The sequence below is a fragment of the Neolamprologus brichardi genome, unplaced genomic scaffold (assembly GCF_056152115.1).
Source record: "Neolamprologus brichardi isolate AB-2024 unplaced genomic scaffold, ASM5615211v1 NODE_ptg000038l+_length_1369362_cov_1, whole genome shotgun sequence".
In the NCBI taxonomy this organism is placed as follows: domain Eukaryota; kingdom Metazoa; phylum Chordata; class Actinopteri; order Cichliformes; family Cichlidae; genus Neolamprologus; species Neolamprologus brichardi.
In genome coordinates this window covers 167,501-183,308 of record NW_028270040.1, presented here as the reverse complement: position 1 = coordinate 183,308, position 15,808 = coordinate 167,501, and the positions used below count along the sequence as shown (strand labels likewise).

Genomic DNA, 15,808 nt, shown 5'->3' with positions numbered 1-15,808 from the left:
CGCACACATGCAGTGCTTCAGTCTATGACTGTCGTGCACGCCGTTCTACACTGAGGCTTGTGTTTTTGAGCTCAGATACTTTTCCTGTCACATTTTAACAAACCAGGTGCATCAGAGCAACACTTTGACAGATGAGGGAGAATAACAAACAAAGCACGTCCCAGGTGGTGGCGGCATGAGAGATGGGATAGTCCCAGCTAATATTGTTATTATCAAACTTTCATTTTTCACCTTCCATCTTTCAAATATGTTTATAGTCTTTGTTTTGAAGCAGTTGCTTAAGCAACTGCACATTTATACTGCATTTTAATAAAAGCTGATTCTTCCTACTTTTATGTAGTTACGGCAGAGTCTATGCAACCGCAGACCCCTATCACCACACCATCGGTCCTGCAGCCACATACAGTGTGGGCACTATGGTAAGTCTGCTCCCTGTTTCCTCACTGCTGATTACTGCACCATAGAATATTACAGTAGACTGGTACAACATCCACACACTGTCTCTGAAATACACTGCATGACACCATACATGTTATTGGAGGTCGTTATATATGAATATTTATATGAACAAATAAACCGGTACATCAATAGTTCACATGAAGGTTTCAGAAGCTCTCCAACAAAACTTTTGTTTGTACTGAGTTCTGATTCTCTTGGAGGCTCACAAACCAGAACCAGCTTTGTTTGTTATGTTTTATTTGAACGTCACTTTCTTAGGTGAGAAAGTCTCTTTGTCTGTAGTCAGCTTCTCTCAAACTTCAAAGAGGCGGAGAAAACCAGACTTTCTTTGTTTTGTGTCAGTCAGTATGAACACAGCACAGGCTTCAACAAGAGAGTGAAAAGGAGGAGAAGCTGAATGTGAGCTTCTGTCAGCTGCAGCTGCTGCTGCTCATCAGACACTGAGTGCAGACAAAATCTAATACAGCAAACAAGATAATATATCTAATATAGGAAATATTATATTCTAATGAACCCACTCATTACGTGGTGGTTTCCACATAAAGAGGATCATAATAAACAATGAGATCATTTTGACAAGCAAGTTTTTTTCTATTCTTTTAGAAAATTGTCATTTTTGTGGGCAGGACTGGATTAGTCCCTCTGTGTGTGGTTCACCACAGAGTCATGAGACATTTCATTCAAATCCAGCAAATGTTCAATTTAAATAACAGACATGGCACAAGCAGTGAACTGGAAATGTCAGCAGGTCTTTTAGTTAGCTAGACAAGTGTGTTACCTTTCTTTATTTACCATAATAATAATAATAATAATAATAATAATAATAATAATAACGTATGTGTCACAGATTTTATATGTCAGTCTGAAACTGGTGAAGGAGCGAGGATATATACACTCTTCTGTGTGAAGTCAAACAAGCTCCAACTAGAATAACACAGATCTCAAATACTGTCAGAAAAATAGAAACATGAGCTTCATCTGTGTTTCTGCTTCATCAGCTAAACCCGAGTCTGTCAATGCTGTCGTGCAGTGAGCTGTCTTAACCATACTGCTTTCTATCCACAAATATAGAATAAAATGATCTTGGATAAAGCATGGGTACCACAGTGACAGCATTGAGATTTGTAGCATTGGCCGACATCAGGTTCAGTTTTCTTTAGTCTTTATTCAGCTTTCTGCAGCTGACTGACGTCCAGCTTGTTAATGATGGTGTGAATCTCTTCATGACATGAATTCTTCACGTTGATATGTTTCTGCTCTTTTTCAAACTTTTGACTGTTTATTTGGGTTGTTTTTGTTTGTTTGTTTGTTTAACTGCATTGTAAACACATCACATCGATCTTAATGTATGAAAACACTCACAGATGTGATGAAAGTGGTTTTGAGCAGCATCAGCTGGTAAATGTCGCTCCTGTCAGGTTGTTACCATTTTGTATCTAACACTGAAGACGAGCCTCTGTGTGTGTTTGTTTGTTTGTTTGTTTGTTTGTTTGTTTGTTTGTTTGTTTGTTTGTCTACTAGTTGGATGATGTTTTATAAATGGTTGTGAGCACTCTGTGTTTGTTGGTGCTGGTGCATTTCATGTTTGCCTTCGTTAGTCATTAACTTTAAATATTCTTCAGTCTTTTTGGAGGCCACTCTGCACTGCAGATGGACGATGCTTCTTTGTGACCTTTGTGTCCTGCATCAGCATATTTTAAACCTCTGATTAGACCAACAGCAGATTTAAACTGATAAGATGGTCAAAAAAAGCAGCTGAAGACATTTTCATACAAATGAGCTTTTGATACATTTTTTCACTGTTTTATATTATTTTATGTGTGTTGGTATTTCTGGTTTCATTGTGAGGCACTTTGTGATTTTTATCTGTGAAATGTGCTATATAAATAAATGTTCCTTACTTATTCAAAAAATAACATTGGGATCAATATTTTACAGTAAGGTAACATCAGTTTTGATTTATACATTGTTTCCTAACTCTATAAGACAAATTATGACAAATAATCCAAATAAATGTGTCAAATTTATTAAAAAATAGAAACCAGTGGGTCACAGATCAACTGGGAAAGTGCTAATGAGGGCACATTTATGACATCATCAGCCTATTTGACAGCTGTGTCCTTGCTGTTAAATTACAATAAAATTATAAATGAGTTTAAAGAAATAAATCTCTCACACTGAGCTCCCCCTCTATGGCGTTATTTTTGTGCCACTATTCTGAGCGCACGTAAAAACAAAAATTGCAGGTGCAAGTGTTTTATTTTGGGGAGAAAATTATTTTGAATGAAGAAAAGCTGAATTTGAGTGAACAAAATTTATTGCTGCGTGCAAGAAATGTATTTCAGTGTTTGCTATTATCCACACACACACACACACAAAAAAAAATCTGATTGGCTGTTTTGGTCTCCAATCAGCTCGAAATGCAATATCCCAGAATGCATTTGTCCAAAACTCAAACGAGGCAGTGGCGGAGGAACACAGAGGGGTGGAGTTTGAATTATTACTCTGTCTGGGTCACAAAATAAACTTTTAAGATATTTTCATGCGAGAATGGTGCTGTGTAAACTTCAAATATCTGCTTGATTCATCAAGACATCACATATTTGCATAACTGCTCTAACGTTTTCGGAGATGCCTGTTACCCACCAGCTGACTGGGTCACTCGGGTTAAACATAATAAATAAGGCTGAACTGACAAAAAAATCACCGACTACACCACCAGGTATTACAGGAAAAACCATAAAGCCTTTGAACTAAAACAAACACTGTTTTCATGTGATGTACACTGTCTTGTTGGTGTATATGTATGATTTGTTTCACTTTCATGTTTCCCTCTCACCACATATCCAAACCATCATGACCAACAGCTTTACAGCTGTGGCTCCAGCAAACATCAGCTGATGCTAGAAATTAATATTAAATAAATTCTAACAACAGCTGATCAAGCTTAAACGTGCTGCTGTTGTTTAGCGCGACATCAGCTGGTTTCCTGTTTCTGGCGCAAAGTGGGCGATAAACAAACAAGAGAGACGATCAGCTGATCATTGATCAGTTTCATGATTGAAGGAGAAACAGGAGAGAGAGGGGAGAGAATGAGAGGAGAAGAGGCAGCTGTGCAGCAAAGACACAGAATAACTCCAGCTTTGTGTCTTTTTCATTGTAGCTGAAGTCCGGGACTAATCACGTTCCTTTTCCCCTCAATACGGATGTGTTGTAATTGGTCCAGCCCAGAGTTGATCATGACCAAAATGACCGTTAAACATGAGAGGTTTTTGGACAAAGTTTGTGTTTTTCCATTGTTTAAGCTGCTTCCAGCCAAGAGTGATGTCATATATGCCCCATAGCTGCAGAAAAGGCTAACATTGTTATCTTTTTACAAAAAAAACAGCTAAACATGAGAAGTTTTTGGGCAAAGTTTGTGTTCTCCATTCTTTAAGCACCGGTTTGAGCACCGTTTAAGCACCGGCACCGTTTCAAAAGTACCGGTTTCGTACTGATATCGGATAAAACCTAAACGATACCCATTCCTACTTATGCAAATATGTGGTGTCTTGATGAATCGAGCAGATATTTGAAGTTTACACAGAAACATTCTCACATGAAAATATCTTAAAAGTTTATTTTGTGACCCAGAAAGAGTAATATTTCAAACTCCACCACTCTGTGTTCCTCCGCCACTGCCTCCTTTGAGCTTTGGACGAAATGCATTCTGGGATATTGCATTTCGTCATTTCGAGCTGATTGGAGACCAGAACAGCCAATCAGATTTTTTAGCATCCAAGTCTGTGATTGGCTGGTTTTGTGGCACAAATATAACGGTGTACAGTAGAGCGCGCACGGGCAGAAATGTTGAGAGCGCGAGCAACACATTGCAACACAGCAAACACTGAAATACAGTTTTTGCACGCAGCAATGAATTTTCTTCACTCAAAATTAATTTCTCCTCAAAATGCAACACTTGCACATGCAAATTTTTTTTACATGCGCTCAGTGGCACAAAAATAACGCCATACCCCTCTAACTAAATCTACAGTGTTGTCAGTTTGAATGAATAGATCTGATCCAAACTATTGGAGCCTACTGAACAAATGTCCTGCAGTAATAGTTTTTATGTGATATCATAGTTCAGTATTTTTTACATATACGCTGTAAGAACTTTTTCCACAGGAATCCAGGACCTATAATACAAACCTCAGAGCCCACGACAAATGTTTACAGTTTTTCTCAGTCGCTTTGGTGCTTTTCTCACATCACTATTAACATTTGCACAGCAGTTAGTGTGTTTCTCCAAACAATTGGTGCAAACTGCAAAACCTAGTGGATAACCTGCAAGAGCAGGTCACTTGCTCAAAATCGATAATCCATTCCTGAAAAGCAAGTATTCATATCAGTGACACTGCCAGTGTCACCAAAATGTGAAGTCGTGACACCATCTCGATGAACAACAAAGTCAAATAGCTTTGTCATGTTGTCATTATGACAGTGTTCAGTATTCTCTCAGTGTTTTCCAAGAAAAGGTCAGAACTCGGTGACACTACCTGAAAAGGCTCAAGACAGCACTACACACTGTTTGTACAGCTGTGTACAGTAAAATCTACAGTAAAGTTAGACATTCCTGTAGTTAGGGAAGTGAGTACAAGACACTGAATACGTGTTTCACATTTTTATTGTGCCAAAGAAAAATACTCTACAGTCACTTATTTAGAATAAACATGAGAAACTGTGCATGAGCTGTGCACAAATGTGAACAACAGTGCATATTGTAACTGAACACACATGAGTCACTCTGGCACATCCAGATGTTCCTGTCTGTCTGGCCACATACTTGCATCTACATCACAACAGATATAATTCCTTGCAATGCAGCGAGGAAAGTATCTCCTGGAGTGGCGACTCCACCCTCTGCATGACTCTGCTGTGATGTCGTCACATGCATCCATGCTAGCAGGGCCATTTGCACATGTGAATGTCGGTCATGAACCTCCCACCTCCAGGCAGAGAAAAACTTCTCTATCGGATTAAGGAGTGGGGAGTAGGGAGGGAGCTATTCAACCAGCATTCTGTCATGTGCTGCAAACCACTGTGTGACCATGTGTGAGTGTTGAAAAGTGACATTATTCCAAACAACAACATACTTGTTGAGTTGGCCTCCACCCCTCTCATTCTCAGGGACTATGTCCCAGTGAAGAGTGTCTAAAAGAGTCTGATGTTGTGTACTGTATGGAGGGGAATATGGCTGAGGATGCCATTGTCTGAGATGGCTGCACATTGGCTGTAACATTTCCTCCATGCCGGCCTGGGACATCAATACAATACAATACAACTTTATTTGTATAGCACATTAGACCAGTAGTACACCAAAGTGCTTCACAATAAAAACAGAAAAATTAAGACAATAAATAAAAGACTATTAACAAAGTACCACATATGTCATCAGGTTAAGGGCACTAATTATACAACAATAAAAGGGAATATAAGAACAAAGTTACTAAGAACAGATATAGCTAAAAGATAAAGTACATAAATAAGAAATTGAACCAAATATAAAACAGGGACACTAACTAGATGGAAAAGCTATGTTGAATAAATGAGTTTTTAAACACGATTTAAAAGATAAAACGGAGTCTGACGCATGGATAGCGATGGGAAGGTCGTTCCACAGATTCGGTGCAACCAGAGCAAAAGCACGGTCACCCCCAGATTTAAGTCTAGATCCAGGCTGAGCCAGGAGTAACTGGGCTGAAGACCTGAGGGCTCGCCCAGGGACATGTGGAGTAAGAAGCAAGATAACGAGGGGCGAAATTATTTATAATTTTAAAGGTGAGCAACAATATTTTAAATTCAATGCAATGCTTTATGGGTAACCAATGCAAATCAATAAGAACTGAGGTGATAGAGGCATGCTTTCTAGTGCCAGTCAGGAGGCGAGCCGCAGCTTTCTGGACAAGCTGAAGTCTGTGAAGGAGAGCGGAGTGAAGACCAAAGTAGAGGGAGTTACAGTAATCCAATCTAGAAGTCACAAAAGCATGAATGAGCTTTTCAAGATCTTTATGAGGGACATAGTGCTTAGCCTTAGCAATAAGGCGCAGTTGGTAGAAGCTAGATTTGATTACTGAAGACACTTGTTTGTTAAATTTGAAAGAGCTGTCCAGCAGAACCCCTACGTCACTAACTGAGTCAGAGAAAGAAGTGGCAAAGGAACCAAAGGTATCAGCTGATAGGCCCCGGGGGATATGGTTGCCAAACACCACAATCTCCGTTTTCTTTTCGTTCAGGATAAGGGAATTGCCTGAAAGCCATTCTCTGACTTCTCTCATGCACTCGAGGAAGCAGTGCCACGAAGGAGCAATGTCGTCATCCTCTAATTGAAAATAAATCTGTATATCATCGGCATAGAGGTGATAAGAAAAGTTATATTTTTCAAAGATTAAGCCTAGTGGGAGCATATATAATGAGAATAACATTGGGCCAAGCACAGAGCCTTGGGGCACACCACAGCATAAGGATGCAGTTGAGGAAGAATAAGTACCCAAGGTAACGGAGAAAGACCTGTTCAAAAGGTATGATTTGAACCAATTAAGGGCTTCACCCCGAATGCCCACAGTGCATTCTAACCTTGTTAATAAAATATTATGGTCAACCATGTCAAAGGCTGAGGACAAATCAAATAAGACTAATACAGCAGACCTGAATCAGTAATTAAGAGAAGATCATTAAGGACTCTCAGCAAAGCTGTTTCAGTGCTGTGGCGTGGTTTAAAACCAGATGATGAGTTCATTAAAAACAGAATACTGGGCCCAATTACATCAAAGCCGTCCTTCACAATGCGAGACAGAAGAGGTTCATATGCAGAACTAGTCATTTTCAGTTGCTTGACAATTTGCTTAAGTGCACAGAGTGACACTGGCTCAAACTGATGAAAAGTTGAAGCAATTTCTCCAGTGAGAGCAGGGCTCACCACTAGGGGGAGTGAGGATTTGAGAGATAGGATTTTATCAGTAAAGTATTTTAGAAATTGTTCACAGAGAGCTGAGGATGGGACCATCGGCATATCAGGGCAGGGATTAACCGCTGAATTAAAGATTTTAAATAACAAACGAGGGTTATGGCCATTGGTCACAATAATATCAGAGAAAAAGGCTGCTTTAGCACGTTTAGCAGCAATTTGAAACTCGAGGCGGCTAGAACGCAAAGTATCAAAGGATACCTGGAGATTATCTTTCTTCCATTTCCTCTCAGCTTGGAAGTGGTTGCTCTCTGTCCAGTGTGATTTCTTCCACGCCATCTGCCTTTGGCCAGACTGAACCCGCCTCATCAACGTATATGAATGTGTGCAGTGGTTCTCTGGCTTCCAGCTCCACAGAGCTGTAACAACGTTTCCTGTGTAACATGATGCATTTTGTATGTTCTGTGAGTATAGACACAGAATTGTTTTTCTACTGCATGAAACTACACAGAGTAAAACAGTTTACAGTGCTGAACATTAGAGTATAGAAGACGTGCTTTACCCGTACATACTGGTGACGGATCTCCTTCAGTCTTTCACTGTTGGGTTCAAATGCACTTTGTACAATTGTTTCGTGCACATTTCTTTTCTCTTGAGCACGCTGTCAATTGTTGTAATTGACACAGATCCAATATTGTCAAACACATCGTTATCCTCTATGACAGCGCTTTGAATTTCTTTCAACTTTCTTCCTCTTGCTGCAGGTAAAAAGGGGCCGTCTTCCACCTCTGTGAGGCTGTCTTTCAGTCCTTTGTGGTGCAGATTACAGCAAAATTACAGTAATATACACTAAACATGAGATATTATGTCCAGTACTATACATACCTGTTCTCCCTACGAAATGTTTGATCGAGTTCACAGTGGTTGTTCCAACATTTGGTCGCACCCTCCGACCAGCCTCATCCATTGTGAGGCCGTGATTGACAGCATGGTTGACAAGTGTTGCCCTACTTTCATTAGGGATCTGCGTATGTGTTTGCCGTCTTCCCCCTCTTCCCCAGGTCAGCATCGTGGAAGAGGGGTGAGGATGCAGGGGGGACAAACCCCCTTCCACGACATCCTTCCACGATGCTGACCTTCCATTTCTGTGTCACAGAATTGTAGAAATGGTGCACACCATGTCCTGCTCGGTTCATATATGCTTGCCAATTGAGGGTTCATGGGATTGATCCATGAGTGGCTGTGAACAAGTGGCCTGTCATTAGTTACAACTAATACTTCACACACCTCCTCGTCAGTGAAAGCTGAAGTTCACCTGAGAGAAATTGGTGAATTTCAGGGACATTTCCAGGAGAAAATAATAACAAAAGGTATCAAATTTGAAAACTAATTCAACAATTTTGTTTGTAATGACTCAAACAATGAAATGAAGACTATTAGTTTTATTGGGAACGACTATTCAGCATACAAGAGTAGAGTTCATTTGTTGTCGACAGCAGAGAACTGTATGAAAGCAACTGATACATGTCCAAGAGCATTTGCAGTTTGTTCAGAGGAAGGAGACACTATGATGTGCACAAATGACTAAATGTTGTGGAGGTAGCACTAATGGTTTTGAGAGTTTTCATTCTGATCTGAGAAAAGCACCAAAGCGACAGAAAAAAACTGTAATGGGCTGTCTCAGCGTTTGCTTGGCACTAATTGATATTTTTGAGTTTACGCAGCAAATCATGTTACAAACAGCAATAAATACATGAAGTATGACCATACAGTAATCAAGCCGTAACCCCAGCCGGTCACAGCAGAACAGGAAGAAATCTCTGACCCCTCTAAACCTGCTTCCTGTTAAAAGGGAGTTTTTTCTTCCCACTGTTGCCAAAGTGGTTGCTCATAGGGGGTTGTTGGAGTTTTCTCTGTTTCCTTTGTATTATTGTAGGGTTTTTACCTTACATTATATATATATATATATATATATATATATATATACATATATATATATATATATATATATATATATATATATATATATATACAACTGCTGTTGTGATTCAGAGCTATGAAAATAAAATTGAATCGAATGTGTAATCTACTGTGTATCTGTCAACTTACTGCAGAAAATTATCAATTATCACGATCCAAACAATACATATAATTTTTCACATAATATACCTTTTAAAGCTACAGTGTATATAAATGTTTTTCACAAATTTACTATGGACAAAACAGGGAAACAAGACAAATGGACAGACAGATGATAGATAGATAGATAGATAGATAGATAGATAGATAGATAGATAGATAGATAGATAGATAGATAGATAGATAGATAGATAGATAGAGAATGATTCTTTACTGAATACTGATTGGAGCTTTTCATCTTTGATGTTGCAGGCTAGCCTTTACAGAGGAGGGTGCAGTCGCTTCACTCCCTACTAGAAAAGAGGGACAGGCCCCCCTTTGCTTTGCCGCAGACATAAAAAGCAAAAACTCAGATCAGCTAAAAACAGCTTTCACCCCCTTCGTGATGCTTCCAGGTGGCAGATGTAACTCTGACATGCAAGAATCATCTTAAATCTGCTTCCCTGTTTACGGACTGTAAACATTTACTGATGTCATTTATTGATGTACTGTACTTATTGTTGTAAATAACAATGTGTTGATTTGAATGTTTGGATTGAAAAAGTTGAACAAAGACAGTTTTAGCCGATGTGGAGCGAGCCGACCAAAAACTAGACTTTAATGAAATTCATAGAATTTTTGTTTTGCCCTGTGACTCCTGTGAAGTGGCCTTTGGTGCCAGTTTAAATCTGTTTACCTAGACTCCTATATACTCCTATATCCATATGTTCATTACTGTGCAAAAGTCTTGAGCCAGCCCTCTTTTCTTTCTGTCGTGCTCTCAAGGAGCCAGCCTTTTTTTGGTTTTTAAAGTGGTCTGAGCTCATTCTCCAGGCGTTCTCAAGACCTTTCAAAGTTTTTCTTTGAGCTGCTTTTTCACATATTTTCAGTCCAGTTCTTGTACCTCGACCATTTTCACAGAAATTGTTTGTTTAAAGTCTCAGTACTCAGGGGTAGGGTTAGGCTGCTGAGTGATTGTGTGTTTTTGCTGTCAGTGACTGATTGTAAACAGAAGTTGAGCCTGCAGACTCCACCTGTAGGTAACCACTGTTGGACACGAGGCAGGTACAAAGGTTACTGGATGGGAAGCGTCTTGTCTCACTGCAGCTCAGACTGACTGTAATCTTTCTCAAACACACTGGCAAAGATAAATTCAGAGGAAAACTCTTATAAATTCAGACAGATGCACATGTTGTAACTAGCCTCAGTCAGTCTGCTTTGGTGGGCTCAAATACTGAAACAAACAACGTTTTTTGGCAAACAGTTTACTGTAAATTGCATTAAATGTAACCCAGGAAAGCTTGTCTCCTTTTGCACCCGCTGTGCGTGTGATAATATCTATGTATTTAGAGTGAGGGGGGTGGCTGAAGGCTGTGACCACAGTGCCCAAACTTTGGCTCTGTCTCTTTATTTAGAGCATTTAGTGCCAAGCCTGACTTACACTACATAGTGCAGACCCGAACTGGACTAAACAGAGGATCTTAATAGAAAGATGTAAGATTAAATGTAACCTTTAATGTCTAAATGTATAATATGTCAGGATTAGTTAAACTAATATGTGCAGTATTCACAGTCTCGTGCTTTTATCTTCAGACACTCTCAGTCAAATACAAACATACAAACAGTTTAATTTGCCAGAATTAAATTTCCCATCCATTCAGCTCTATGTGACCAGCTGGGCCACTTAACTTCAATATTTAATGTGAAAAATGCTGACAGAAAAAATATGACGCTACAGTAGATTCCTAAGAAACAGCAGCACAACGATGCGAGTAGCAACAGATCTTCAATGTATTACAGTAAATTGCTGCAATATCACAATGTTTGCTTGAACCAGTTCAACTGAAAACTGACAGCAAACTGATATCATCTCATTGTCACTGCTTCCCTGTTTATGGCCACCTCGATGCACTCAGACCTGGTCCCTGCCATTAAACCAACCATGTCAAAGGTTGGGATTTTGTTAGTTGATTACTCACTTCTACAATAATTTTGGTCACACAGCAGTTTCCACCCACCGTTTATTTAAGTCACTCAAACATAACACAGTTTGACAGGCAACCAGGTGATTTCCAAGAGATATTCGCTGAAATCTTAGGATATGTTGACATGGTGTGTCGAGATATTTGAGGAAACTGGACAAATAGAGGACAAAAAAAGACATGGCAGACCTAAAAATAAATGTTAAAATAGATGAACAGTGTCATGTCCTTCAGAAATAGCAAGCACAGCAAAGGCTTGACACAGGACCTGAGAAATGATCCGCTGATCAATGATCAGCTGATCCATGTACTGAAGGCTCATCAGAATCAGGGTGGGTGCTTTTCAGTGGCAGCCATTTTAAAGAAAGGAACCAGCGAGAAAAGGCTGAGATATACCAAATTATACAGGAACTAGACTGAAAATCAGCGGCAGCAGGAATGATTAACCCAAACAACCTCAACAATGTTTCAGCAGTCTGGGACAATCTCGACAGAGAAAGGCAGCAAACACCTACTGAAGAGCTTTGAATGTCCTGTAAGAGGCCTGGAGAACTTAAAGAAGTTACAATGTTACTGTGTGTATGTTGAATGTAACAACAACATTTTCCCAGCTCTCCTGTGAAAAACCAAGTACACCCCATGATTCAACAGCCTGTAGCATCTCCTTTAGCAACAGCTGGTTATTTTGTTTCTCTATGTCTTTACAAGTAAATCACTTTGTTGTGGAGGAATTTTGACCCACTGTTCTTCATGATGTTGCTTCAGTTCATTGAGGTTTGTGGGCATTCATTAACGGAGAGCTCTCTTAAAGTCCAGCAACAGTATTTTAAGTTCTGTCGAGGTCTGGGGATTGCAACACTTTTCATTTCATTGACTCTTTGCAACTGTTGCACGACCCACTTTAAGTATTAGCTGTTGCAGAGATGCCTCAGCTTTGACTCTTCATCACTTTGTTTCAGAAGTCTTGTAGTTTGTTCAGATGAAGCTCTGCACACCCAAACCACACTGTTGTTTTTAGAGAGAAGAGACTTTCTTCTGGTGACTATGACAAACAACCAATACTTGGTCTTTTTCTAATCTTGAACTTTGCAGGCTTCAGTTACCATGTTACATGTTAGAGTCTGAGAAGTGGATTTTATGCAGTTTCTCTCAGCACTCTGAACTTGGGGTGAATTTGCTGGGACACCCACTGCCTGAAAGACTGTGGCATTACGTTAACACACCTGAAAGCTCCAAACCAGCAAACTGCTAAGACTTTTATATATGTTCACATTTGCTGGGGTCCAGTTCCCGTCCATGAACAGGAGTTTAGTTTCATGTTGACTTAGATGGACTCAAACCTGCCCCTCGCCTGTCCCTGCCCCTCAAGGAGCTGAAACTGCATCAGAAATACTAAAAGAAAGTGTTGCATTATGAAACCTGAAGGGTGAGTGGAAGAGTGGGATATTTTTTTATCTAAACTCAGCATGAATTGATTTTCTAACACAGTGTGGAGGAAGAGCTGTGTCAACCAAAATGAGAACCGTTCAGAGTCTGATCATTGCCACGGTGCCCAGGAGGTCGGAGGTATCCCATTGCTGCTGAATGTCTCTAATAGAAACAACAAAGAGCTTATACACCATACTTCATGTTTCATGACTCCTCGTGTTCTGTGGAGGAAATAATTACACGTATGCACATGTAGGAACAACAGAGGATGTTTCTCACAATGCTGTTATGAAACTGTGGTTTTCTTTCTGCCCCCTGCTTTAATATGTATATGGTCTTTATGATGTTCACCATAATGATGATAAACGAATACATCAATATTACTACTAATGACAATAAATAAACAATTAAATAATAATAAAACATTTAAAAGTACAGCTGATCCTGGCACAGTCCAGTCTGCGTATCTTGTTGCTTCTCACTCTTAAAGAAGGACACATTTTAGTTACCAGATATTTCAGTACTCTCAGTCACATAACAAAAAGATAGATCCACATTGTTTGGTCAAACTATTTAACACCTGCACGAATATCTGTTGAGTAATAATGCTGAGAGATCGCTACAGAGATGGATGTGTGATGGCTTTAGAAACATCTTTGAGAGCTGAATAAGCACCGAGCTTTTCACCAACATCAACAGTACTGTAAGTCTCACGACCCCTAAGACACACTGAGAGAGGACGGGAACTGAATATATTTGCTCAAGTAGTTTAATAATCACTAATGTAAATTTGTACTTTGTTTAGGTTTTCCATTTTTGCTGCTTTCTGCTTCTACTCTGCAATATTTCAGATGCAGTTATTGTACTTTAGTTACTTAACTTTTAAGCTACTTATTAATAGTATCATAATGTTTTTGATGTTTGAGTTAAGAAGTCTAAATACATTTTCCCTAAATCCAAAACAATAGGCAGCTCCTTTATGCCACAGCGTGAGCAAACGTGCAAACTCTTCTGATAACGCAGGGATGTTACTGTGGCTTACCGCACTCTGCGGCAGAGTATCACTTCCTGTTCCTGCTCAAACACAGTGGTGTTTCTGAGTAGCTTATCTGCTTAGCAGTTTAATTAACAACTTTTAAATACCTTCTTTTTTCAGAGTATAATCTTCACGTGCTTCATCCGAAGCACACTTTCTGTGTACTCACTACCTAACTTATAGCCAAAGTATTCACTCACTGTCTCTGTACTGTTTCGCTAGCTTAGCTTAGCTCGTAGCCGACCCGTTAGCACCATGGCTACTTCACCTGTCCCTCCTGCACTTTCTTGCTCATTGTGTCAGATGTTTAGTTACTCCTCGGCCTCCTTTAGCAGTAATGATATCTGTAACAAATGTAGCATATTTGCAGCTCTGGAGGCCAGGATTACTGAACTGGAGACTCAGCTTCGCACCCTTCATTCACCTGTAGCTAGCCAGGCCCCTGTAGCTGGTGCAGCCGAAGATAGCGTAGGCCCCGCTAGCTGTTCCCCGGCAGACCCCAAGCAGCTGGGGAAAGAGGGCGGCTGGGTGACGATGAGGAGGAAGAATAGTCCTAAACAGAAGCCCCAGGTACACCACCAACCCGTTCATTAGAGGTGGGAATCACCATACATCCCACGATACGATATTATCACAATACTTAACGCACGATACAATATTATTGCAATTTTTTTAAATATTTTGCGATATTCAGATTCTGTACATAAAGGTAAACTTTATCAATATTCATTTTCTCTAATATCAAAGTCTCACACTCAGTCTTTCTCTCATTTCAGTTTTATTGTTGACAAACTGAACGGTTTGTATTACAGTCTAGTCCAACTTAACTGAACAACCATCTGGTACAATTATAGCTATTCTGAACTATGCAGTTTATGAAAACTATGCAGCCCCTTCAGCAACTGAAGAATTTGAAAGTAAATTAAAACAAAATATAATTTTACATTAAATAAAAAAGTTTTAAACTTAATTAAAATAAAACATGTCTTAAATTAAAATAAGTAAACTGTCATGTTTGTTGCTGCCAAAAACAAGTTAAACACATTTGGACAGTGAAGGAATGTCAGGATTCTTGCTCAGAAAAAGGATCAACATGCTCTGAAGTCAGAGCACCAAAACCTTTTTGTAACAAAATATCGATTTCTGCTGTCCCTGTATCCATACATTATTAGCAAACAAAATATCACCATGCTACACAGTATCCATTTTTTCCCCACCCATACCGTTCATGTGTCTAACCGTTTTTCCTCACTCGGCGACACACCCGCCGGGGGTCAAACTCTGGTAATTGGTGATTCTGTTCTCAGACATGTGAAGCTAGAGACACCGGCAACCATAGTCAATTGTCTTCCAGGGGCCAGAGCAGGCGACATTGAAGGAAATTTAAAACTGCTGGCTAAGGGTAAACGTAAATTCAGTAAAATCATAATTCACGTCGACAGTAATGACACCCGGTTACGCCAATCGGAGGTCACTAAAATCAATATTGAATCGGTGTGCAACTTTGCCAAAACAATGTGGGACTCTGTAGTTTTCTCTGGTCCCCTCCCCAATCAGACCAGGAGTGACATGTTTAGCCGCATGTTCTCCTTAAATTGCTGGCTGTCTGAGTGTCCCAGAAACGATGTGGGCTTCATAGATAATTGGCAAACCTTCTGGAGGAAACCTGGTCTTGTTAGGAGAGACGGCATCCATCCCACTTTGGATGGAGCAGCTACTCCATCAGATTCAGCAGCCAGATTAAGTGTTTACTGACAACTGACAGTGACATCATCATCATTATTCCAACAATCCTCTCCGCACAGACGAGCATAAACACACTCGACTATCAATAAATCA

At 39.8% G+C, this 15,808-nt stretch overlaps 1 protein-coding gene across 4 annotated transcripts in view; it reads left to right on the top strand.

Moving 5' to 3' along the window:
* Positions 1-15,808, top strand: part of rbfox3a (RNA binding fox-1 homolog 3a) — a 497,652-nt gene that overhangs the window by 465,615 nt on the left and 16,229 nt on the right. For 3 of the 4 annotated variants that reach the window (XM_087836998.1, XM_006801633.2, XM_087836999.1), the window contains 2 exons: positions 341-419; positions 9,797-14,623. In XM_087836998.1, the coding sequence (XP_087693124.1) occupies positions 341-419; positions 9,797-9,841 (124 nt within the window). In that variant the 3' untranslated portion in view covers positions 9,842-14,623. Of the gene's footprint in view, positions 1-340; positions 420-9,796; positions 14,624-15,808 lie in introns of those variants that run through there. The other variant, XM_087837000.1, reaches the window with a different exon arrangement.